The sequence below is a fragment of the Armigeres subalbatus genome, chromosome 3, assembly GCF_024139115.2.
Source record: "Armigeres subalbatus isolate Guangzhou_Male chromosome 3, GZ_Asu_2, whole genome shotgun sequence".
Taxonomy (NCBI): Eukaryota; Metazoa; Arthropoda; class Insecta; order Diptera; family Culicidae; genus Armigeres; species Armigeres subalbatus.
In genome coordinates this window covers 246,965,646-246,991,533 of record NC_085141.1, presented here as the reverse complement: position 1 = coordinate 246,991,533, position 25,888 = coordinate 246,965,646, and the positions used below count along the sequence as shown (strand labels likewise).

The window sequence follows — 25,888 nt, the reverse complement described above, 5'->3', positions numbered from 1 at the left end:
TTCAAACTAGAATAGTGTTCGAAAATTTCTGATGAAACGGAATCATTACTGATTTTATTCCTTATCCTTATTCAGTGGTTTGCCAATAAGAGAATATATTTTTATTTTGATATAGTCTTGATTCTTCCAACAATGTAAGCGGCAAAAATATTAATTAGAGTACGAAATTGATGCCCTGATTCTGATGTATTCTCCAAAAGAAATGTAAAAAAGTCTTATTAAACAATTTAACGAAAGAAAGTTTCCTCCACTTCAGGGATTTTTGCTCCTAGATTGATGTATGTAGCTAAAATATATTAGATTAAGAATTTTTGAATGGTTTTGATATCCGAAAGACTGTCAAAAGAGCGATGACGCAATCTCACCTCTAATTGTTACATCCAATGACCGTGTCTAATTCAGCTTCTATAATCAAAATCTAAAAAAAAAGTTTTTATCTTGAAGGTATCAAACCTTAAGAACACACATATGGTACTCAAGAGGGTTTGCCAAAATGAAACATGAATCTGTCAATTTCGCTGAAGTCGAACAAATTGTAGCAAAATATATTCACCTTTTCATTTTCTGGGTCAAATTAGTTCGTATGTCTGGTGAATAAATTCCCCGATAAAAAGGGTATCCGTTGCATTAGACCATGTTCGCTGGCCAGCCATCCATTACTGTTTACACTATCTATATGAAATGCAACAACCACCACCAGTCGAGTCAAACTAACAACAAGACAACATGAGTTGCATGTGAGCACTATAATTCGCATCGAACGGTCCTGCTGGTTGCTAATGGTGGCCGTTGCACTCAGGTAAAAAAGTACCCCCGCAAATGTGGTGGCGTGATGCAGTTGGATCGATGAGTCAGGTGATTCTCATAGCTCCGATTAGTGAACTCCTTCTTACATTACTATAACGGAGCACGTGTAAGCAGTACGTTCACACGTGGGAAAAGTTTTTTCAGACTGGTTTCAGATTACAAATGAGAGTAAAAGTGGCATTGAAACAATGTTGCGATGATAATGGGTTAAAAGCTTTAGACACAAGGCTGGGTACGATTTGCATTGTTTTGTTCGTGAAATATAAATCTACCCAACAGGGTTCGTCGCTGAAGAATTCTTTTTTTTTAATTGTGAAACAAATCTAGTGTTTTCTATTTAGCTGGACGCAGTTGCTTTCCCGGTCGCCTGGATTCAAGGTATCTTAGAGAAAGTGCTTCTTCTTCTTCTTATTGGCATTACATCCCCCCACACTGGGACAGAGCAGCCTAACAGCTTAGTGTTCATTAAGCACTTCCACAGTTATTAACTGCGAGGTTTCTAAGCCAGGTTTCCATTTTTGCATTCGTATATCATGAGGCTAGATGATACTTTTATGCCCAGGAAAGTCGAGACAATTTCCAATCCAAAAATTGCCTAGACCGGCACCGGGAATCGAACCCAGCCACCCTCAGCATGGTCGTGCGTTGTAGCCGCGCGTCTTACCGCACGGCTAAGAAGGGCCCCTAGGGAAAGTGCTCAAACAGTTATTATAATCCAGATCGATTCGACAGAAATGTTTTCTCACACTATCACGCTCCGTTTAATCCTGGAGCATGTAATCGAATTTGAAGACAACCTAATGAAGAAAACTAGATATACGTACCTCAATGAATAAACGGACGTTAGAACAAATGGAGGTGCAGGTTTCGTAAATCGTTTTCCGCTTGAATGACCCACCTTGCTCCAGATATCTGAAACCAGGCAAAAACAGGCAAAAATGGGCCTCTCAGGGTCAGGATAGGTCGGAATATTGGAAACTGTTCAGTAGCATATTATAAGCATAAAAGCATATGGACACGCATGGTACATTTGTGCGATGATTCATGTTGTGACTAAATATTTTATGCAAATATCATCACATCCGCTTTATATTTAAAAAAATGAACAAGTGTGCAAGCATTTGCATGAAACTTATATTAAGGGAAACCAGAACGAAATACATGTTTTTGGTTAAAATGTCTAATACTGCGCTCAAGAAATCATTAGAATCATGCTTCCCGGGTGTCTTCTAAGCGATTGTGACAATTCTTTCACCGTTGTCTTATCCACCTATCTAATTTCCTGAAGTTTGCTAGCTTAATATATTTCTAGGGAACCTCATTTTTTAGAAAGATTAGCTGGAGTACGGATGCTGTCATTTAGAATGTAGAACATTTCGATTTACCATATTCCATATTAGATGCAAATGTTCTAGGTTCTCCAAATAGTTCTGGAATTCAGATCAATGTAACCGTTCGCAAAATCGTATGAGGTTATTATTAACTTTGGTGGCTTATAGCGCCACTCTCACGTGTGAGAGACCACCAGTCTGTTGATTTGCCCGACTTTCTTGAGACAATACCTCAGGGGAAATCCTCGAACGGTTGCTGGCTGAATATTCCAAACCACTTGCCAAACCAACGGAAACCCAAACTCGCTCTGCTTATCCCTTATTGCCCCTCGTACTCACTTAAGCTCGTTCAACCCAATACTCACTTACCGCAGAGGAATAGAAGTCTGAAAAACCAATCTACCAACGAAAATGTGAACAGTGTGTTCTAAACAGAATGGCTGAAAATAAAATCAATTGGCATCCAGATCTTCTAATTCAACATGTTTTATTATCAAGCGAGTTGAAAAGTTGATTTTAGAGGCGAATTTTTTGTCTTATCCCCCTAAAATTGAGATGGAAATTCTCTTTCCTCCAATTATGAAGATACATCATTGGTGTCTTCGAGAAAGTTGCAGAAAAAGTTTCTACGAAAAATTTTGCTATATGCACTTCATTTCTATCTGCTATAGAAGTCGAGATATGGGTCGTTATTTATGAACGACCACCAAAAAACAGGTTTTTCACGATACATTCGTCAATATATTTTTTAGATTTTTCAAATGTTCTACAAAGATCTCCGTCGCGATAAAAAACATGAACCTTTCACGACAGTTTCTTCTTTTTTCAATATTGACGAAGTTATTGACGATTTTTTGTTCAAAAATGAGCATTTTGACATTAACTGCATACATGTAGGGGCAAAATGGGGTAGAATTTTAATTAGGAGATTGGAAGTATAACTCAAACACTAACGGTTGCATTGCAACATATATGTGACTTAGCTTGCCGTAAGTACCGTATGGATATGCTTTCTTCTTCTTGTTGTATATAAAAAATGAATTGGTCTGTATTCCGCATAACTGAGAATCGGCTGGGTTCAAATTTCTTCATCACAATTTCCGATGGGTTTACATAATATTTTCTCATGTAAAAGTCACGACTTAAACTGAAAAAATATGAAAATTTCAAATTAGAATTTGTATGGATATTTTGTATAGGCACATCACAACACGCATTCTCACCTACTGTGCAAGACAACGTCTGCCGGGTCATCTAGTTCATGAGCATAACACTTACGCCAGACCTATGCGTAGTTTCGGAACATTCGGCTGTCTCAGAATCCTACATTTTTCATTTATTTGTGTTTTGCAAATATTTTATCGTTTCTGATTGCGATTATTCCGATAAACCATATAGTGTTATTGTGTTCAAGTGGCGCGCGTTTTGAGGATTAGATTTAGATTAGAAGAAATGTATGTGCTGCTACTGTGAAGTGTATACTTCTATAAGTTTCCTGGATCTTGGTGGTCGGACCATAAAATGACTGGTTTTGGAAAGGAATCAATTTAGGTGAGATCAACCCAATAATGTGTTTTTTGCAGTTGTTATTTCAAATACACCTATATAAGAGTAGGGTTACTTTTTTTTCTAATCAATGTCTTTTCAAAGCCTTTCGGGGTCACGAACAGCCCTAATCTCCAAGAGCAAAAATTCAGAAATGCATAGTTTTCCACACTAATTTCTATACATAATGGGCGCGGCTGGCTCATACAAGTAACATTTCATATTCTTTTCCTCCTATAAGAGAAGATCCATTAATAACCTAACGCAAAAATTGGCTATTTTCAATCCCCCTACCCCTCTATGTCACATTCGTGTGAACTATCCGCAAGGTTTGTATGGGTCGTTACACTTGAGGCAACCCCCCGACTATAGCTATTGCGCTTCGGCATTTGGGCAAACTAAGTTTGGGCAAACATTTTTCTATATTTGGTTTTTGAGCCTTTTAGGTCGTTTTCTTCGTCAAATACTTCAAATAAAACTTTGTAAAATGTTTAGTATAATTATCTTTAAAATGCATGGTTGATTTTTGTATTCGATGAACCTAGAGGAATCGTTTTGCTCACTGAGCAGAAAGTACAAATTTGGTAAATTTAGATTTGTTCAACGGATAGTTGTTGATAGGTTAAGGTTAAGAAATCGCATGTAAATTATTTAAAGAATAAACTGTAAATAAAATCGATATTAGCATACTCTTTCGACAGCCGGCTGGCAAGAGTTTAAATAAAAACAGGTAAACAACATAGTCTGGGATCGTAGTAAGCTACATAAGAAGACGGACGCACTGTTTCCACGTTCTGCCAAATTTTTGAAAATTTTAGTATTCCTTAATTTGACTTAGTTTTCTAAAAATAAAAAAACGAACTTTGTGAATATTAGGCCACTGCCTGGAGCCGAAGAAGGAAGAATGAGTGCGTTTATATGAAGACATTGCACATTGATGAAACGGAACGTGGATCGAGCCATGCTGAGCAGTTTCTGGAGCAGGTGTATCGGTGGATTGGCATTTCAGGCTCCATTAATGCAAATAATAAAACCATCAAGAAAATATGACTATCGAGCAGGTTGGACTACTTTCTAGGGGATAAGTTTCTTACACGATCGTGGTGAGTTATACAGTCTTTTTCTCCTAGAAGGAATAGTGCCCGCAAGGTAGGTGGATAATTTTATAATGAAGACAAGTGCTATTAGTCATTAGCTAATACTGTTTATGTGGGCGCATCATTGCGTGATGGCTGTGACGAACCTAACTGATATGAATACCAGAATTAACGCAATGCGAGGCAATTTTTTTACTTATAAAATGTTGTATCGGTGACGCACTGCATTTAACATGCACATGTGTTCTAGCAAAATCCTTATTCTTGTATGCAGAGCATAGTGTGACCAGAAAGATAATGCTTGTTTGAATTTTTGGGAATGGGAACTATATGTGTGCTGGAAAAAATCGCGACAGGCATTCCTAACAACAGTTGCATTGCTTTCATCATTCAGTGTTGAGGAGTAAATATTTGCAGGATGCTTTTCAATACTAGCAGTGCATGTGCTAAGACAAGACAAGACGAGATAATAAATCATTACTATTGAATTAGGGTTAAATTTTGGATATGTCAGAGAAAATCCATACCTCACGCAAACATTGGAATTTCATCTCCTTTCCTTTTATTTTGTAATAAATTTTATATACTTTGCATATTCAGATATTTTCATCATTGAACATTACAACACATTCTTGACAAATATGTTGATGATGATTCACGTATTGTGAAATTCAGCCATAGTTCCATAAATATAATCGTTGAAGATTATGGAAGCCTTTGGAAAAAATCCGGTAAAACTTTTGAAAAGCCCTTAATTGTCTAAAAACATAAAAGAAGAAAAAAGTTTAAGAATGTATGATAAAAGCGTAATGAATAATCATTCTTCTATACCTGTGATCACTGTAATGTAGTTTTTTTGCTTACATTGAAAAACATTTTGAATCATGATTCTGTGATTTATCGTCATTTATCTGTCATCGTTATCTATCACCATACCTAGTTGCAGAATCGGACGAGGAATTGATCAAAGTTTTTTCTGCGTAGTTTTTCGTCAGTTTTCTTCGACTAGTGTACCGCCGAAGTATCAATGTAATTTTCTGGTCGATGGAGAATGTTTCGTGATTTGTGGTGAAAAACATTTTTGAATCATTCCTTTTTTCTCTTGAATGATCCTGGGAGATAAAGGAAAATCGGCTTTCTTGATTATTTTTTCTTCCGTTTCTTCATTTTCATTCCTCATTCACTTTTTGCGAAAATTTGTGGTAAGCAATTTCAATAAATTGTGCTTTGACGGGAAAATAAAAAAAAAACGCCTCCAAGCACGGAAAATATGGAGATGTTGTAAGTAAAAATTTGGTATAATTTTATCGTCTTGAGTTTTCGCTTGGTTTTCATCGCTTTTGTTTCTTTTTCATTGTCTCGTTTCAGAGAGCGAGTAATGGCGCTTAAACCTAGGCCTATATGTACACTGATGTACATAAGTATTCGTCATGTTTTCATAGTAATCTATGTGAATTAATGCGAATACTTTTGCCCATCAGTGTATAAGCCAGGGCACTAGACTAAAACTTTGTCCCATCCCAAGACGTCGAAGACCAAAGGAGTGTACATTAATCTTCTTAGCAAAGTCACTCCCAACGATTCGTCAATCATCTTTCCCCTGAATGTGAAACGGTTGGTACGGCTGTCCCCGCTTCTTCCTTTCGTAGATTCAAAACTTTTCGTTGATCATGTTATTTATTACTAAATAATCTGATTGCCGGGGAGCTCTGGATTTTCTCCCAAATTCAAGCCTGCACGGTGGGCCTGGCCGTTTTAATAATTGTGTCATATTTATGATATGCTGCAAATATTAATGCAGACAAGAAAATGCTCGGGAATACAACCGACATTTCCAGGATGCTTTTCAATACTGGCTGTGCATGTGCTAAGACAAGACAAGACAAGACAAACAGGTAAACAACATAGTCTATGGGTCGAATTGCCAACTTGAGGCAACTTCATGACCTACCTTACCCTACCCAACCACCAACTCCGTAGAACTTATGAGGGCGTCGCCAAGTCGGGGGCCTCTCGTTAAGTAAGTTCTACATCAACATTTCCTTTCCTATCCCTCGTTACGGTACAGATGGGCGTGGCCGGGAGCAGTAATCCTCATGCTTATGCATTTTTTATCTTAGATTGGAATCAAGGGTAACTTGATTTCCGATAGCAATCTGGATAAAGATTCCATAAGAAACATGAGTATCACTAGTGTCCAAATAACTAAAATTGTTGGAACACTTTTCTTTTAACCTGTTTTGCAATATTGTGATGTTTTAGACGTAGCAAACCGGCTTTTAATTATTCCGGGATATTTCGAAAAGTAAATAGATAAAACAAGTACCTTCGAATTGTTTTCATAAATTTATGATGTTTGAGGTGTCACTAACCATAGTTTCCATTCAATAAAGAATACTGATTTACCCGATACTGCAGTTCCTCTCATCAACATTCCTGGCTGTATAATGATTTCTAAAATCATACAATTGTCCCAAATACACTGGGGTCGCAAATACATTTTTTGTTCTAATAATCATTTGGAAAATTTTGTATTTGGCTAAATCATAGGTCTGGCGTAAGTGTAAAGACTAAATATGACCCTGCAGACGTTGTCCTACACAGTAGGCGAGAATGCGTGTTGTGATCTACCTTTTTAAAATTTCCATACAAATTTTATTTTCAATTTTTCATATTTTTTCCAATTTTAGTCGAGATTTTTACATGAGAAAATATTCTGTAAATCCGTCGGACATGTTGATAAACAAATTTGCTGAAGAAATGAAGAAAATCTATCCAGCCGTTTCTTAGTTATGCACAATACAGACCAATTCATTTTTATATATAACAAGAAGAAGAAGAAAAAGATGTTCATACGGCACTTATGTCAAGCTATGTCACATATATGTTGCAATGCAACCATTAGTGCATGAGTTATACTTTCCATTACCTAAATAAAATTCTGCCCCATTTTGCCCCTACATGTATGCAGTTAATGTCAAAATGCTCATTTTTGAACCGAAAATCGTCAATAACTTCGTCAATATTGAAAATAAGAAGAAACTGTCTTTGAAAGGTTCATGTTTTTTTTATCGCCGCGGACATCTTTGTAGAACATTTGAAAAATCTAAAAAATATATTGACGAAAGTATCTTGGAAAACCTGATTTTTGGTGGTCGTTCATAAATAACGACCCATATCTAGACTTCTATAGGAGATAGAAATAAAGTTTATATAGCAAAATTTTTCGTAGAAACTTTTTCTACAACTTTCTCAAAGACACCACTGATGTATCTTCATATTTGGAGGAAAGAGAAGTTCTATCTCACTTTTAGGGGGATTAGTCAAAAAAAAAATTTTTTCTAAAATATGGAGCTTAACATACTGAAACTTTTCTCCGAAGTCACTGAGACTCTAAAATCCACTTTTCATGGCCAAAACTTTTTTGATCACGAATTCCTGGGTTAGAAAACACTGTGCGATGGCGGGATTCCAGCGGGTGCCGAAGACGGAGGGCTTTCCGGCGGGGTGCCGAAGACGCACACTTTTCAGGCGACGTGCCGAAGATGGTGAGCTTTCCGGCGGGGCGCCGAAGACGTAGGTTTCTTCGGCGGGGTGCCGAAGACGTTGAACTGTTCGACGGGAACGATTTGTTCGACCGTGCTGGTGACGTCGGTGTCTCCGGAGCGTCGAGGTCAACCATTCCAGAACAATGTGGAGAATCTAAAACATCTGCATCAGAATAATTTGGACTACACATAATACGCAAGTGATCTATGGGCTTGTATGGGCATGCTGGGTTGATTTTGGTTCGATACCAGGCGGACTTGACCTGGTAGATTAATTGATTTGAACTCCGGAGCAATTTGGCGAACCTAGAACATCTGCAACAAACCATTATAATACACAAGGGCTTGAGGGGTTTGTGTAAACAATGGGTTTCTTCCCGCTATGAAGTTCTTATGATCGGTAAGTTTTACTCTTATTGAATTTGGTAAACCGAAATTTTCTGTACCATGTTCTGTAAATGTACCATGCGTCTCCATATGCTTTTATGCTTCTATGCTGCTGAACAGTTTTCAAAATCCCGACCTGCCGTTTCCCCTGGGCGGCCCATTTTTGCCTGAAAAACATGCATGGGGACAGATATCATAATAACTTAGGTTATCGTGATAACTCAGTATTTTAACTTATATGACCATACAATTATGCAAATATGCAAGTGACCTCTACGTTGTTAAAGCGACGAACCCTTTTCTGCTTTGTGACCAAATAATCTCGGAATTTTTCTCAATCAATTTTAGAGATCGAGAACTACAAATGCAACACAAGAGCATCGCGAATACAAATTACCTGTCGTCCATTAAGTGGCTGGCCGAGTACTCAAGTACCTTTTTGGATTTTAATTAACGATATTTAAGTGATTTTTCTTTGTATGAGGTTGAACCTCTGTCAGATCCACGATAATGACGTTCAAAATCGATGAAAAATGGAAATGACATGCCCTTCAGTAGTTTGTTTGTGTATTTACGACATTTTACACCAGAGGCTGCATTCGTGTTGGATGCGGATTTTTGTTTCACATTTTTGCATTGTTTGCCTCGTAATATCTTCTCTATATCATCTACGCTTCTTCTTACACTTCCTCTCGCTCTCTCTTTACACTGGTTTGTTTGCTGCAGGAACAGCAATAGTCTTTTCGTCGTTTCGTCGGCATTACCCAGGGCAGTGCTTTTTCCCGTTAACGCACAAAGTCTATAATTATTTCGTGACGCTTTTCGATGTTCGTAATCGCAAAGTGTACCCCAGCATAGAAAACACAGACGTACTCCTACATAGACGAGATTTTTTTCGCATTGCTATCGAAGGTTCTTGTGAAGATCCGGAGCACCCGTTAAAGTGGTGAAAATATGAAACACATACTAGAATAGACCGAGGTCTTCTAATTCCTTGGTGCCAGTCCCGTAAATTTTCGTGAATGTTAGCTAACTGTCACCTAGCTGAAATTTGAATTTTGAATGTCACTCCCCAACATGACACAGCATAAGTACGTGTCACCAAGCAAGCCTCACAGTGAACTGCATTTTCGGTGTAGCAGCAAACGACAACCGTTGTTGAATGGTGCTATGGATCACCATGAGAGTCATTCCAATATATGTTGATATGTTTCCGACAAAACGAAAGCAATGCACGATTGCAAAATGAATGTTATTCAACCCAACAGCGAACCAACAAGCGATTCATACTTACCGAGTGCCCCCAGCAGGAATAAGCGAAACCACAGATAATGCGAAAAGGAATCGAGAGATGAGAATGAACCGATTTGTAGTGAGTGCAGCAGAAAACACTGAGTTGGACTCAGGATCTTGATTCAATTTAGACTCAATGATTCGTTTTGCGGAGCTTTTTTGAACCTTTCTGCCGAATCCTCACTCACCACTCAATTGCGATTTTATTCGTATGCGAACCGAATGTAAACAAATACTCGGCTATGCATTATTTGCTATCTGTGGGAAAGATTGACTGATGAATTATCTGTTTGCTATTAGCATAATTCTTCACTAACTGAAGCCATACGACGGACATTCAAAATTGAAAATATTGGAAGGGCGTGTCCAGTTGCCTAATTTGTGATTGTGTGTAGAGGTGAGTGAAAGATTAACGCTAAATGACATACCATACCTGCCTGCGGTAGACTTGTGTAATGATGGAATGTCAAAAAGCGAAACGAAAAAGCGATGCATTTTTGGTAACCATGAATGACATAGTGATTGGTACGGTGATGGCTCGCAGATCTGCTTGATGGTGCTACTATGGCCCAAGAGGCAATTGGTTTCGCCCTGACAGCCAACGAGAAAAAAACTGCGACTAACTCGAAACGGCGCAGGCAGCAATCCGGCGTAGGCTATCAAAGCAAAGCCAAATGACGCGCGACCATAAAGGCCAAACGCTATCCGAACGGTGCAGACCGTGGTGCATTGGAGCCCGAAAGGCATCAACCCGAGAAAATAACTAACTAGAAAATAATGCGTGCTGCGTACCATCTATGGTGGGGTGCAAATGGCGGACGGTACGAGTTGCATCAGCTGTTGGGATAACTATCCATCGTTCACACCGCGAAAATCAGAAGAGTGCAGTGGGCCGGGCACGTAGCCAGAATGTCGGACAGTAATCCGGTTAAAATGGTGCTCAACAACGATCCGACGGGAACAAGAAGGCGAGGTGTACAGCGGGCAAGGTGGATCGATCAGATTAAAAACGATTTTCGGACCCTCCGCAGACTGCGTGGTTGGCGAAGTGCAGCCATGGACCGAGCTGAATGGAGAAGACTTTTATGTATTGCACAGGCCACTCCGACCTTAGGCTGGTAATAAATAAGTCGCCGGGCACAAGGGACCGAAAATCCCTGGAAGCTGGTCAGTAGGGTAAAGCGAAAGTCGAACGCATCTCGAACCGCAAAGAAAATCAAGGACAGAGGTGAGGCTTTGTGCCTTAATCGATGCGAGTAGCCGATAAACTTTCAGCACTGGGACACTTGGCCTCTGCCGTCAAATCGCAGTGCGGTGTAGAGGTGGATAAAGCCTCTGTACGCCTAAGAGACAGACCCTCTGGCACGCAGGTAGCCTACTTCAGGGTACTGGTTGCGGAACTCAAGAATGTTCTGAAGCGAGGGAAGGTAAAGATCGGTTGGTCAGTATGCCCAATAAGCCATCGTCAGTGGATAGGTGCTATAGATACTGAGGGCCGATGCCCACGTAGCGTTTTTTCAAGCTGCGTGCACGCCGCGTCCACGCAGTGTAACCATTATCAATTCAGTCGTGCACACGTATACGTGTGAATTACCCCATTTGATTCTAGGTACCTTGCGTGGACGCGACAAACCGCTACGTGGACATCGGACCTTAGCGTCCGGACATAAGTCCCATGACTGTAAGGGCCCAGACCGTAGCAACCTGTGTCGCCAATTGGGGTGCGCATGGGTCTAGGGCGGATATTTGCACGACGAAACGGTAACCGGTCCAAGAGGTACACTCCTTCGCTGAAGGTATCGCGATAGCCAAGATCAATGGTGTATTGTACTGTAGCTGCTATGCCCCACCAAGGTGGCCATTAGAACAGTTCAACCAAATGATCGACAGGCCATCGTCCGAAATAGTGGGTCGGAAACCGTTTGTCATAGCGGGAGACTTAAACGCTTGGGCGCCGCTTCACCAATCGCAGGGGTCAAGCGTTACATGAGGCGCTTGCGACGCTCGACGCAGTGCAAGTCAATGATAGTTCCACTAGCACATTCCGAGGGGTTGAGTCGTATATAGACGTAACGTTTGTTATTCCTGGTCTGGCACTAGATATGAACTGCAGGGTGGATGAGGGCAACACACATAGTGGTCATTTAGCAATTCGCTTTAAGATCAAGAATGGTATGCAGCATCCGAAATCGGGGGATCCCTGTCAGGTCCTACCACGCGCGTGAGATGCCACCATACCGAGGAAAGCCCTGCCGAGTAATGGCAGACACCCGGTATATTGGTGGAGTCCGGAATTGCAACCCTTCGATCAACCTGCCTTAAGGTCACTCCTCACGGAATCCAAGTTTCAAAGTGCTCGCGTTTTCAAAGTGCTTTGAAACTTGGATTCCGTGAGGAGTGACCTTAAGGCTAGACGAAGGATGCAACGTGATGTGTGAAGTGCTTCCGTCGGCGAAACTGGCCCATAACAAGCCCATTAAGAGAAGCAAGAGAGCGTGTTCCGACAACCTATGCAAAGGTGCCAACGCGAATCCATGGAAAGACACCCGCAGGATTGTGATGACCAATACCAAAAGCTCTTCAGCACCCGAACGGTCCACAGATAGGTTGGCGAGGATTATCGAGGTACTCTTCCCGTTCCGAGCCACAAGTCCCTAGTCTCCTGCACCACACAGTGTTTTGGGTGCGGCCGAAATGGTGGCTCCGGTGACGAACGCAGAACTACCCTCGGTGGCCCAATCCCTGGTAACGAACAAAGCTCCGGGGCCTGATGGAGTTCCGAACAGCGCTCTCAAGGCAGGAATCGTAGCGAACATGTTTAGGCTAGCAATGCAGAGATGCCTCGATGAGTGTAGTTTTCCGTTTCCCGATAGATGGAAGGCCGAAGGCCGGGAAGCCGCATGGCAACCCCTCGGCGTACAGACCAATCTGTCTAATTGTCATGACGGGCAAGTTGCTGGAGAGGATCATCCTCAACAGGCTGACCACGTACTCAGAGGATACGGACGACCTGTCAAGCAATCAATTTAGTTTTTGCAAGCATAAATCCACATTGGTGGTAAAGACTGCTGAGATAGTGATCCAACGGAAAAGGCGAGGTATTCGATACTGCGCGTTAGTGACACTGGATGTGAAGAATGCATTCAACAGCGCCTGTTGCGCGCTGTTGCTACACCGCTTAGCCTGCCGGTGGGCCCGTACCGGATTTTGGAAAACTATTTCCAGAACAGAGTACTATTATAAAAGACCGATGCCGGTCAGAAAAGCGTTCCTATCACAAGTTCAATACTGGGCCCGATATATATGTGAAACTGAAATTCCGTCCTGGTGTCAAAATCGTCGGTTTCAGTGGCGGATTGGATGGGCGCTAGAGGCCTGGAGCTCGCACAACATAAGACGGAGGTAGTTATCATCAACAACCGCAAGTCGGTTCAACATGCAGTGATTCATGTGGGTGAAGTCGCGATCACATGAAAACCGAGTTTTAAGCTCCTTGAGGTCATAATAGACGACAAGCTGACCACCGGAAGGCATGTCGACTTTGCGTGCAAGAAGGCTTTGTGTTCAAGAGGGGAAGACGACATATCGAGCTGGGTGGGGGACTCCATGGGGAAGCGCACTTCCATCTGACACAATTCCTGTTAGGCCACGGCTGCTTCCGACAGTACCTCCACAAGTTTAGGCACGCGCAAAACCCCGACTGCCCTGACTGCCCACCTGGGATGATGAAAATGCAGAGCACATACTGTTCGATGTCCTCGTTTTGACGCGAGGAGGAGGCAATGATAGACGTTTGCGGTCAAGACACAACCCCAGTACCCTCAACCAGAGGTCGTGCAAAGCGGTGGAGAAGTGGAACGCGGTTTCGACTCCAACCATTCAGATTGCCTGGAGCCAGCATAATATCTAGCACGCCGAGGAGCAGTCGACATGCATGACTAACTTGTTATTATTGAAGCGGAAGGGCTAGCGCGAGGAAGTTAATAAGTGGTCTGCACATGCCGAGGTAAGAGAGTCTCAGCGGGTGGCAACCGCAGTCGCCAGCTAAAGGCATGGCAGAAGAATAAGCGCATAGGTGTGAGTATGGACTGCTCATAGTGTAGAACTGTTGGTAACTATCGCTATCTACACCTCGAGGCATGACAGAGGAGTGCAGAGTAAGTGCAAGTGCAAGTGCAAGTAAGCCTGTGTAAGTGTGAATGAGTGAGTGCAGTAAGTACTGCCTATCGCCCAGAAGTAATGCTGGGAAACGATGGTGGGGCCCAAGGTGAGTAGGTATGGCCAGTAGGGTGGTTCAAAAAATTGATTTTGCTCCACAGCGCTCATCTGATTCTTTATCATGTTCTGAGTGTCCTCTGAAAATTTGAACTCATTTGGATCAAAACTGATTTAGCACAAGCCGTTTCAAGTTTGCATGCAAATTAGTATGGGGAAATTTATTTTTTCATTCTACTGATAATGACGCTTCCTCATTAAGCGCAGGTTAAAAGAAAACCTACCTAGCTAAAAGGAAAACTCAAGACCTTTCACTCAACGAAAACCGCATCTTAATTAATTGTTCCAATAATTAGTAATCGAATTTAATGTATACCGTGGTAATTGCATAACTCCTCAACAGGCAACATTGCTGCTCGTGGCGCGAAAGATAGCACACACAAATTCAGGCTACTATGTTGCACTGCACATTTCAGTGATGCCCTCAAAGAAGTTTAACGATCATGACTAAAGATTCGCATCCTGTCTTAAAATCGATTACTAATTATTGGGGCGATTAATCAACATGCGGTTTTCGTTGGGTGAAAGCTGTTGAGTATTCCTTCTAGCTATGTAGGTTTTCTTTTAACCTGCGCTTAATGAGGAAGCGTCATTATCAGTATAATGAAAAAATAAATTTCCCCATACTAATTTGCATGCAAACTTGAAACGGCTTGTGCTAAATCAGTTTTAATCCAAATGAGCTCAAATTTTCAGAGGACACTCAGAACACGATAAAGAATCAGATGAGCACTGTGGAGCAAAATCGATTTTTTGAACCACCCTAATGGCCAGTTACCAGACTGGAGGAGTCCCACTCTCCAATGCACTTCCATGTGGTAGTTTGGCAACTATTAAGCACGTGTGCTGGGTTGTACGTGAATGCATTCTCTATTGTTAAAAAATAAAAATGAAACACTAGAATAAAAGTATATTAGATGCGTAAGAGATCCCTGATCGGTCATCGGAAATATCGATTTGATTTTTATATTCACCCTCAATTCTGATTTCGGTATTCATAGCGTTAAAACACTCTGAGCAAAGTAAACCCAGGGCTTTAAAAAAACTAATATAGGAGATTATGTATATGTGGGCAAAATTATTGCAATTATAACATAACCCGTTCTTTTCTATTTACAGAAGTCGTATACAATTCAATCGACCGCATCGGTTATAAACGCCAGCCGCAGTACGTGCCAGTTCACAAGAACATCTTCGAACTGCAGCCAGAACTGAAGCCAGACATCAACAAAATTGAAAAGAGCATACGCCTGATACGAAAACGACGACGTCGGCGGGGAATCTCGATTATCGATCCTCCGAGCGTGCAAACCACTGAGGACAGCACCGACAGCCCCAGCACGGAGGGGCTGTTGTTCGATCACAGTATCGAGGGCCGAGCCGAGGACGCAGACGAAGAAGACAACAGCAGCAGCGACAACGAGTCGGATGATTGGGAAACGATCACCGAGCGTCGAGACGACATCGCCATTCAGAACGGAGAGGACTCGAACGAGTACCCACATTTTCATGTCACCTACTGGATGTTTTATCCGTACAGCCAGGTAACGTTGGTTCCATGGGAAAGCAACATATGCAAACTTGGTCTTGTTTCAGGGTAAAGTGATATGCACGGTCAACCTGGGACCGCTGGGACCATGGCCGATTCCCCTCATATTCGGCATGTGTCTGGGAACGAAAAAGGAGTTTGGCAGCCACGTCGGCGACTGGGAGCATATGAGTTTGTTCTTTAGAGGAAGGAAAGAACCTGACGTGAGTAGAACATTCAGATATATGCCAACGTAAGTAGAACATGCGAAGATGTTCAACGAGGCTTGATTTAACCAGATGGGAAGTAAGTTCTTAAGAATCGCAAGGTAAAATCATCATTTGATGGTATAGTATTTATAATTTGATTGATTATTTATTGGTATAGTATTTCTGGGAATTTATGATTTGATTCCATCAACAATCATGGTCCAAGAGAGCGTGTACGGGGCTTGGGGTAATATGGACAACCTGAAGAATCGCGTCATTTCCACAAGGAAAACGTTGGATAATAATTAATATATTGGTACCTAAAAAGCATGTTACATCATTACAAATCATTTAAACATGCCATTGGTCTGAACAAAACTCGGAAATTCAAATTTCCTAATAAATGCTAGGTGTTTTCGGAGGTAAACAATACAAGCTTTTCAAAATGAAATTTCGGTGAAAAATTTATGTACTTCATATGGTCCATATTACCCACACCAGAACGTGTCCGTTTTACCACCATGATCCAATTTATCAAAAAATTCAACAAATCGAATTTTGAGATAAATCATCAATTCAACCCGTACACAATCTTTGAAAAGACTAAGTTTGATATCCTCGAGGATCATGCGGATTAGTTTTGCCGATTTCTTTTTTAAAAGCTTAAATACTGCACATCAAAAATTACATCACCATGGCATTTTAGCCATAATTTACATTAAGTGTTTAATATACAGAATAGTTTTTATTATTTGAATGTAGTAGAACATGTTGTACTCACAATTTGCAACAAGTAATAAGATCCACTTGATAGAGTGCCAAATTTGTAACGATTTAGCTCAAACGGGACCCCTGTCCGTTTTACCCCCACATCCAACATTTGCAAAGCTTGTTGCAGTAGGCCACCAAGATCTAAACATCAGCTTTCAATCCCATACTGATTCACATAACAACCGAATAAATATCTATCAAACGCGGCACTGGGCGGTACTCTTCTTATAGGAGCACCTATTTCTTCCGTCACATTCTCGCTTGAGCCTTTCGGTAACCGGTCACAACTTCCGAAAACTCACGACAGCCCTTGTTTGCCAGCACGCACTGCCTGTAGTCTCATGGAAGGCCTTGGGTCGCTCATCCCATTAATAGCAGGTATTTCCCGTAATCATAAGTAATACCAATGCACTATGGGGATTTAGGCGGACTTTAATCGGAAAATCCACTTTCACCAATATTTTTTTCACAATTTTCTTTCGAAAGTAGATACACAAGATAAGAAAACCCCAAAATTTCAGGTCCCTACGAGGTGTATTTTTTTAGATATTCGTTATCGAAGTTGAGAAAAGGTAAAAAACGGGGTTTTCCTCTTCAAAATCTTGCTGCACTTCATACCAGTTTTTGAAAGGTTTTTTTTTTCTCATACGATACCGAGGTTTACATATAGCATTGTAAAGAATCTTACTAAAGATAATTAAAAGAGCTTTCATATTGTAACAACGAAAATCGTGATATCATGTAGGAAAAAAAATTAAAAAATCAAAATACGGAGAAAACACTGAAAAATAGATGTATTTTCAACTTTAAAAGTCAGCCACTTTTTTTCCCCGCATTTCCCCGCGGAGATATTTAGTTAGGGATCATATTTGGGATATGTACTTTTCAAATTCGGAAAAGCTTGCGCAAACTTGCGCCATTTTGAGAAAACACGATTTGAAAAAAAACGCTTGTGCTCCAAAACTTGTCTGTTTTTCCTTAGTGTGCATTATGGCAACACAAATTTCAATATTCTATTATAATAAACGTTCTTCCCTATTTGTTCTTTATATTTTGTGAATAAAAATTCGATGTCGTTTGGAAATTTATATACATTATTGATAAAAGAGTCAAAATATTAAGCCCTTTTCAAAAGTTAGTCGTGAAATGACTGGAATTGATACTTAACAACATTTTCCTACTATGTCTGAAACTTGATTATGCATATGTACAACATGTGATAGATTTAGTTCGGAAAAGTTATTGGAGGGTAACTGCCCCTTCGGTGGGCTTTGATCCCACGACCCCAGTTCGCATGACAGGTGCTTTCCCTACTAAGCTACGAAGGACCTTCGTCGTCCACCGCAGCTTAGCGGGTACTGATGAAACAAGAAAAAATTGTTCTATGCACAGCGGGGCAGACTTATGATGGATGCCCACTGCGGGACGTCGAAATCGTCGCTTAGATAGGAAGGGAGGAAATGTACAGACCGGTGATCGGACCGAACAGTCTGCATACCATACCGAATGACAACGGCCAACGATACATAAACTTTGCAGCCTCCCGCAGAATGATAGTTCCAAGCACTTTATTCCCCTCGCCAAAACATCCACTTATCTAAGAAACGAAAAAGCAAATCGACCACGTTCTAATCGACGGTAAATTCTTCATCGACATCATGAGCGTCCACAACTACCGCAGTGCGAATATTTATTCCGACCACTACCTCGTTACGATATGCATGCGCTCAAAACTCTCAACGGTGTGCAACACGCGTCGATTCCGTCGAAGCACGTGCGCAGGACTTACGTCTTCCGGCTCCGGATCTCCAGGAAATCAAGGAGGAGACCGGTCGGCTGAAAAAAAACCAAAGCCCCTGGGTAAACCAACTACCACAAGAGCTGTTTAAACACGGTGGTGAGTCACTGGCTAGAGCACAGCACTGGGTGATTACCAATATTTGGTAGAATGAGGTTCTGCCGCAGGCGTGAATGGAAGATATCCCATCTACAAAAAGGGCTATAAGCTGGAGTGCAGCAACTACCGCGCAATCACATCGCTGAACGCCTACAAGGTCTTCTTCTTCAATGACTCTACACTCCAACTGGAACATGGCCTGCTTTTCAACTTAGTATTCAATTAGCATTTCCTCAGTTAATAATTGAAAGCTTTTTCTATGCCCGCCATTGCATGAGTATGTATCTTGTGTGGCAAGTACAATGGATACACTATCCCCAGGGAGTCGACAATGTTTCCAATCCGAAAACATCATAAACCGGACCAAGAATCGAACTCGCCATCTCCGGATTGGCAATCCTACGCCTTTACCCGCAACTCTATTGGAGACCCCTAGAAACTACTCGTCCAAATTTTATGCCCCGTCCACTGACACCAATTGCAAGAGAGTTCGTGGGCAGTACCAGGCGGGATTAATGGGCGAACGCTCTACCACGGATCAGGTGTTCGCCGCACGTCAGATATTGCGAAAATGCCGCGAATACAACGTGCCCACAAATCATCTATTCATTGACTTCAAGGCCGCATATGATACAATCGATCGTGACCAGTTATGGCCGCTAATGCACGATAACGGATTTCCAGATAAACTGATACGGTTGATCATGGCGACGATGGATCGGGTGATGTGCGTAGCTCGAGTTTCAGGGGCATTCTCAAGTCCCTTTGAAACGCGCAGAAAGTTACGCTTTGGAGGGAACAATACGAATAGCAGGGATTGACACGAGTGGTACGATTTTCACGAAGTTCGCTCAGCTATTTGGTTTCACCGACGTCATGACGCGTCATTGTTATTACGGCATGTAACTTCGAGAAGATGGAAGAAACCTATATGAGACTGAGCCATCAGGCGAAATCAAGGTTGTTGAAGAATTTGTGTGACCTTCGATAACGATACCAACAGAGAAATTCGCATCGTGACAGGAAATCGTACGTACTTTAGACTCCGCAAGTCGATTCGATCGAATAGAGTTCACCGCCGTACCAGACTTACTATCTACAAAACGCTCATTAGATCGGTAGTTATCTACGGACACGAGACCTGGACGGTGCTCGTGGAGGACCAACTGCACTTGGAATTTTCTAGGGGGAGGCTAATTTGGCCCTAGGTGGGGCTAAAGCCTCCACGCATAAACTAATATCTATAGGAATTTTTGATATGGTACATGCTCGCATCGGTCATCAATATGCCTTGCAATTCTTTAATCGAATTGGACATGCTTTCAACATTTGTTACATTCTAAACCGTCCAAGAATTCCAAGAACTGGAATACAAGGCCTGAAGGTCAATACGCCTTACGAAAGATCTGTCTGGTGCTTTCAGATATGCAACATGCTTTTAGTGATCATTGAAAGTACAAGCCTTTGAGTCAACACGCGTAACGTTATGTAGCCAGACGTTCTTGTATTTTGTGTTGCATTCCCCCACTGGGACATTTCTGCCTCGCAGCTTAGTATTCATTAAGCGGTTCAACAGTTATTAACTGCAAGATTTCTAAGCCAAATTACCATTTCTGCATTTGTATATCATGATTGAAAATTGCATGGATCATTTTCAAAAAGAGGTAACAACCTTTTTGGTTGCGCGTGTAGAATTTAAGCTAGGATGAAACGGTTATTGGAGGCGTTCATGGTTTTATTCTACGGATTGGAAAGGGCATAACCATTTTCAAAAAAGAGACATTAGCCCTTTCATGGTGCATATAGGCTTTAAGGCTTATACTCCAGGGGAATTCTTAGATGACCTGAAGGGGAACAGTTATTTAAGATGCATCAATTTTTTTTCTATGGATTGAAAAAGACATGTACCATTTTCAAATAGAAAGAATAATCCTTTTTTACGCGTGTAGACCTCAAGGTCCATACTCCAGGGAAATCTTGGATGAACTGTAGAGGAACAGCTATTTAGGGCATATCCAATTTAGTTCACTAGATCGAATAGGACATGAACCATAGACAAAAGTATTCGTCTTGTTTTCATATAGATTACTATGAAAATATGACGAACACCTATGACCATTAGTGTATGTATGTGAATGTGTGGTTGCATGTAACGTTTGTCAGTCCTGGTCTGGTACCAGACTTGGACTGGAGGGTGGATGAGGGTTACACCCATAGTAATTATCTAGCAATTCGCTTCAATATCAACTATGACGTGCAACATCCGAGGTCCAGGGATCCCTGTCAGGTCCGTGGGTGGATGACCAATCACTTCGACAGCGAAGTTTTCACCGCGCGCCATGCTTGCAACGCCACCATGCCGAGGAAAGGCCTGCCGGGAAATAGCAGACACCCGGTATACTGGCGGAGTGCCGTTATTGCGCCCCTCCGAACAACCTGCCTCAATGCTAGACCAATGATACAACGTGCCCGCATCGAAGATGAAAGAGCGAACCACCGTGAAGTGTTTCGAGCTGGGAAACTGGCCTTTAACAAGACCATCAAGAACAGCAAGAGAGCGTGTTTCGACAACGTATGTGAAGGTGCCAATGCGAATCCGTAGGGCCACGCCTGAAGGATAGTGATGGCCAAGACCAAATTGGGCTCTTCACCCACCAATAACAGTCCCCGAAGAGGTTTGCGAGGATTATCGATTATCTCAAGGTAGCAATCGTAGCGAACATGTTCAGGCTATAGCTATGCAGAGATGCCTTGATGAGTGTAGATTCCCCGAAAGATGGAAAAGGCCGACCCATCGGCGTATAGACCAAGCTGTCTTATAGACACAACGGGCAAATTGCAAGAGACGATCATTCTCAACATGCTGACCCCGTACGAAGAAGATACGGACGGCCTGTCAAGCAATCAGTTTGATTTTCGTAAGGGACGTTATTCACTCGGCGGTGAAGACCGCCGGGCCCTCCTTAGCCGTGCGGTAAGACGCGCGGCTACAAAACAAGACCATGCTGAGGGTGGCTGGGTTCAATTCCCAGTGCCGGTCTAGGCAATTTTCGGATTGGAAATTGTCTCGACTTCCCTGGGCATAAAAGTATCATCGTATTAGCCTCATGATATACGAATGCAAAAATGGTAACTTGGCTTAGAAATCTCGCAGTTAATAAATGTTGGAGTGCTGAATGAACTGCGAGGCGGCTCTGTCCCAGCGATCGCATCAAATCGGAAATTGAAGCTCCTTGGTATTCTGATAGACGACAAGCTGACATTCGGCAGCCATGTCGACTATGTGTGCAAGATCTCTAACAGTTCCAAGGTGTGTGCCAGTAGACGTAAGCTAGTGGAGAGCACATACCGCTTGATGTGTCTCAGAGTGATATCTGCCTACCACACGATATCACACGATCCAGCCTGCATGATAGCAAGCATGATGCCAGTCAGGCTGGTCATTAGAGTGGCTCAAAAAACACTTTTTCGAATTTTTTGATAGGCCGCCCTCTTATTCGGTTCTATTTGATGCCCTAATGCTCTGGACAAAATTTCAGCCAAATCAGTCTACGTTTGGGCGGTGCTGAACTCGTTGGAAGTTTATATGGAAAAATGTATGCAGAAACATCCAAAAACAGTGATTTGCAGTTGGACGGCACAATTTACGATCAAGAATCATGATACTCTTTCAGTTCTTGTAGAATTAAATACAGAATGTTATGCTGGAAACCGCGAGAAGATTAGAGTTTATTAGACAATGATATTAGAATTTTCTGGAGTGTTGTAGGGGTGAATTAACTTCTTTTCAAACGAAATTTGCTCAAACCCCACTTCAGAGAAATGCTAATAACTTAGCCGGGAAAACTTTAATCTTCTCGCGGTTTTCTGCATAACATTCTGTATTAAATTCTTCAAGATCTGAATGAGTATCATAGTTCTGCATCGTAAGTTGTGCCGTCCAACTGCAATTCACTGTTTTTGGATGTTTCTACATACAATTTTGCATATAAACTTCCAACCAGTTTAGCACCGCCCAAACGTTGACCGATTTGGCTGAAATTTTGTCCAGAGCATCAGGGCATCAAAAAGAGCCGAATAAGAGGGCGGCCCATCAAAAAAATTTAAAAAAGTTTTTCCCATACTAATTTGAGCCACCCTACTGGTCATCCGCGAAGACGAGGAGTGTTTCTACGTGGCTATAATAGGGGAAATGACGGCTTCGTCAAGTTTTGTTCTATTATTTTCAGGGGGGTTTTTGTTGACCAAATGTCATGAAATTTGGCCACAATATTCTTTGAAATGCAAAGAATGTTATGGCCAAATTTGAGCATAATTAGAAAACCCTCCTGACAATAATAGAACAAAACCTGCCAAAGCCGTCATTTCCCCTAGTTACTACAAAGTTGCTGTAACCAGTTTTTCCTATAGACACTATACTGCCGTGAATCGCATATTTGTCCCATATGAATAGGAAACGCAGCAAAGATGGGACAGATATGCGATTCACGGCAGTATAGGTTCCATAGACGAGCTGAGGCAAAGGCGAGTGTAGCCAAATTAACGTCAGTGTAGCCAAACGAGCATGACGTCACAATTGCAATCCAAACAACGGAGAGTCATCTCAACGGAGACGTCAAATTCACGTGGTACACTGTGAAAAAGTGGAAAAACACAATCGAAATGACCCAACCGTGCCTGCACCCGTCTATGGAATCTATTGTGTCTATAGTTTTTCCCTGTGGTGCCTGTGATGGCTGCTTCCGGCAGTACCTCCACCGGTTTAGGCACGCGGAGGGCCCCGTCTACCCTGACTGCTCAGGTGTTGATGAAACTGCAAAGCACATCGTACGTCATCATTTCGACGTCGAAAGAAGAGCTATGCGGTCGGGACGGTCGACGGTTTGCGGTCGGGACACAATCCCGGATATCCTTATCCAGAGGATGTACCAAGCGGTGGAGAAGTGGAATGCAGTTTCGACTGCAACCACTCAGGTTGCCTACAGCTTGATTGCCTACATGACTAACTTGTGATAAGTTAGGTAGAGCGAAAACAGGCTGAGCGCGAGGAAGTGAATAAGAGATTTGCACATGTCGATGTAAGAGTAATGTGACCAGACGTTACACATATTTTTCCAGTTTTTTTTTTTGAGCCGAAATCTATGCAAAAGGCTCTTTCGGAGGATCCAATTTCAAGCTAGTGACACAATCCAGATAGGCGTCCCGCGTTTCACAGGACGCTTGCTGGTCACATTATGTAAGAGTGTCGCAGCGGTTGACCACCGCAGTCACCACCTCGAGGCATGGCAGAAGAGTGAGCGCATAGGTGTGAGTATGGACTGCACATGCCGAGGTAGGATGGTCGTAGCGTAGAACTGTTGGTACCTATCACTACCGACACCTCGAGGCATTGCAGAGGAGAGTAGAGTGCGCACCCAAGTCAGCCTCGCATGGCATGTCAGAAGAGAGAACCCATATGATGTGTCAGAGCATGTGTCAGGAGGAATGGCAGGTTGTGCTGGTGTGAGCACCCAAAAAAATCTCAAATTGGTGTGCTAGAGCGTGTGTCAAGCGACAGGGTGAGCCTGAGCAACCAAGTTAGTCTCACATGGTGATGGTGCGTAAAGGGTGAGCACCCAAGTTAGACTCACATGGTATGTTAGTGATGAGCATCCGAGTAATCCTCATACGGGATGAGTGCCTGTGTGAGCGTGAATGAGCGAGTACAGTAAGTACTGCCTGCCTATCCCTCAGAAGTAATGCTGGGAGACAGTTCCTGGGGGAAATGATGGGCCCAAGGGAGTATAGTCAGTATTACCTTCACTCTTAAGCACTTACAGATTTGTTTGAAATCTATCGATATATCAATAGACCAACCATTCTGTCTTTAATTCACAGATTCTATATGATTGTTTAGATTGGTCACAAATTTTGTTGATGAAACTCTTCTAGTTTTGTGTACTTTGAAACCTCTAAATTTTTTACTGAATTTTAAAAGCCTACCATATCTATTGAGCAGTTCTACATAATATGCTACTCAGACTACGACTAAGAAATTTTCACGGGGAATTATGCTTATTACGTTTCATAATAAGCCATAAGTCTAGTACTAATTAGGAGAGGGCTTAAAGAGCGAGGGATACAGAGTATTCAAGAATTTCACACTACAATTTTTTTCTGTATGGATCATAGATTACTCACTTCATTGTTCATCCATATTTCAGGAAATGTATGTATCAGCGCACGACGCCGGGGCCTATTACTCCTACGAACGCTTAACGGGGACTTTCGAGTATCGCAGCCAAGAAACGCGGAAGGGAATACTACAGAGGCCAACCTTTCCGAAGACGGTCATCACTTCGGGAAATCACCCGGTGCTGTTCGCTGCCGAGGGTTCCCACGGCCTGTGGACCGCTCCCGGGAAGCACAAATATGTCCGCGTTCCCCGTTTGTACGACGTGAACGGTTTCGGAACACCGTGGACCACGTGGAAAAGTGTCGAAATCATCCACGAAAACGATTCCAGGGGTGAGATGTTTGACCGGAAGAGTACCAGATCTTTAAATTTGGATTTCCGTTTTGGGCCCACTATATTTTCAGGACGAACAGCACGGAATCCAAAATGGTTGAAGTTCAATGGAAGATGGGGAAATCCTAAAAATCGATGTCACCCATTGAAGCGGATTGGACTGCACATATGCGAATTAACGGACGGCCCAACGGGGATTCCACGGAAGAAACCCCACTTCAAGTGCAAAAAGCGATAGATCCAAGCGTAAATGATTCTCTCTGTACCACGCTGAGGAGAACCTAGGCAAAACTATTTATTTAATATTTTTAATAATTTATTCTGCAAACTTCTACCCATCACCAGCCATTCAATAGCGAAGCCGTCATTCACTCGATTACATTGTGCCGCATATCATTATTTATTTATTACGTTTAGTGCTACTAACATGCTCATACAAGTCACCCCTGCGTACTAATATTTCAAAGTCTCAGTTACTATCCTACAGTTTATCCTTTGAACAAGCTTCGTTTTACCCTATGTTTCGTTTTTACGTGCCAAACGCTCTTGGAAGTACGGCAATCCTACAAAACTTCATTGTGATTCGAGAAAGTAATATGTTCCATGTAGTATTCGATGTATCGACGTTGTAAATGTACATAAATGTTATTTTTATTGTTATCGATCCGTAAGAAAATAAACTACGAAACGAA

General features: G+C 42.0%; 1 protein-coding gene across 2 annotated transcripts in view; it reads left to right on the top strand.

The window, feature by feature from the left end:
- LOC134223208 (uncharacterized) overlaps nucleotides 1-25,888 on the top strand; it is an 85,655-nt gene extending 59,767 nt beyond the window's left edge. For both annotated transcript variants that reach the window (XM_062702347.1, XM_062702349.1), the window contains exons 4-7: nucleotides 15,403-15,827; nucleotides 15,880-16,035; nucleotides 24,892-25,195; nucleotides 25,268-25,888. In XM_062702347.1, the coding sequence (XP_062558331.1) occupies nucleotides 15,403-15,827; nucleotides 15,880-16,035; nucleotides 24,892-25,195; nucleotides 25,268-25,434 (1,052 nt within the window). In that variant the 3' untranslated portion in view covers nucleotides 25,435-25,888. The remainder of the gene's footprint in view (nucleotides 1-15,402; nucleotides 15,828-15,879; nucleotides 16,036-24,891; nucleotides 25,196-25,267) is intronic.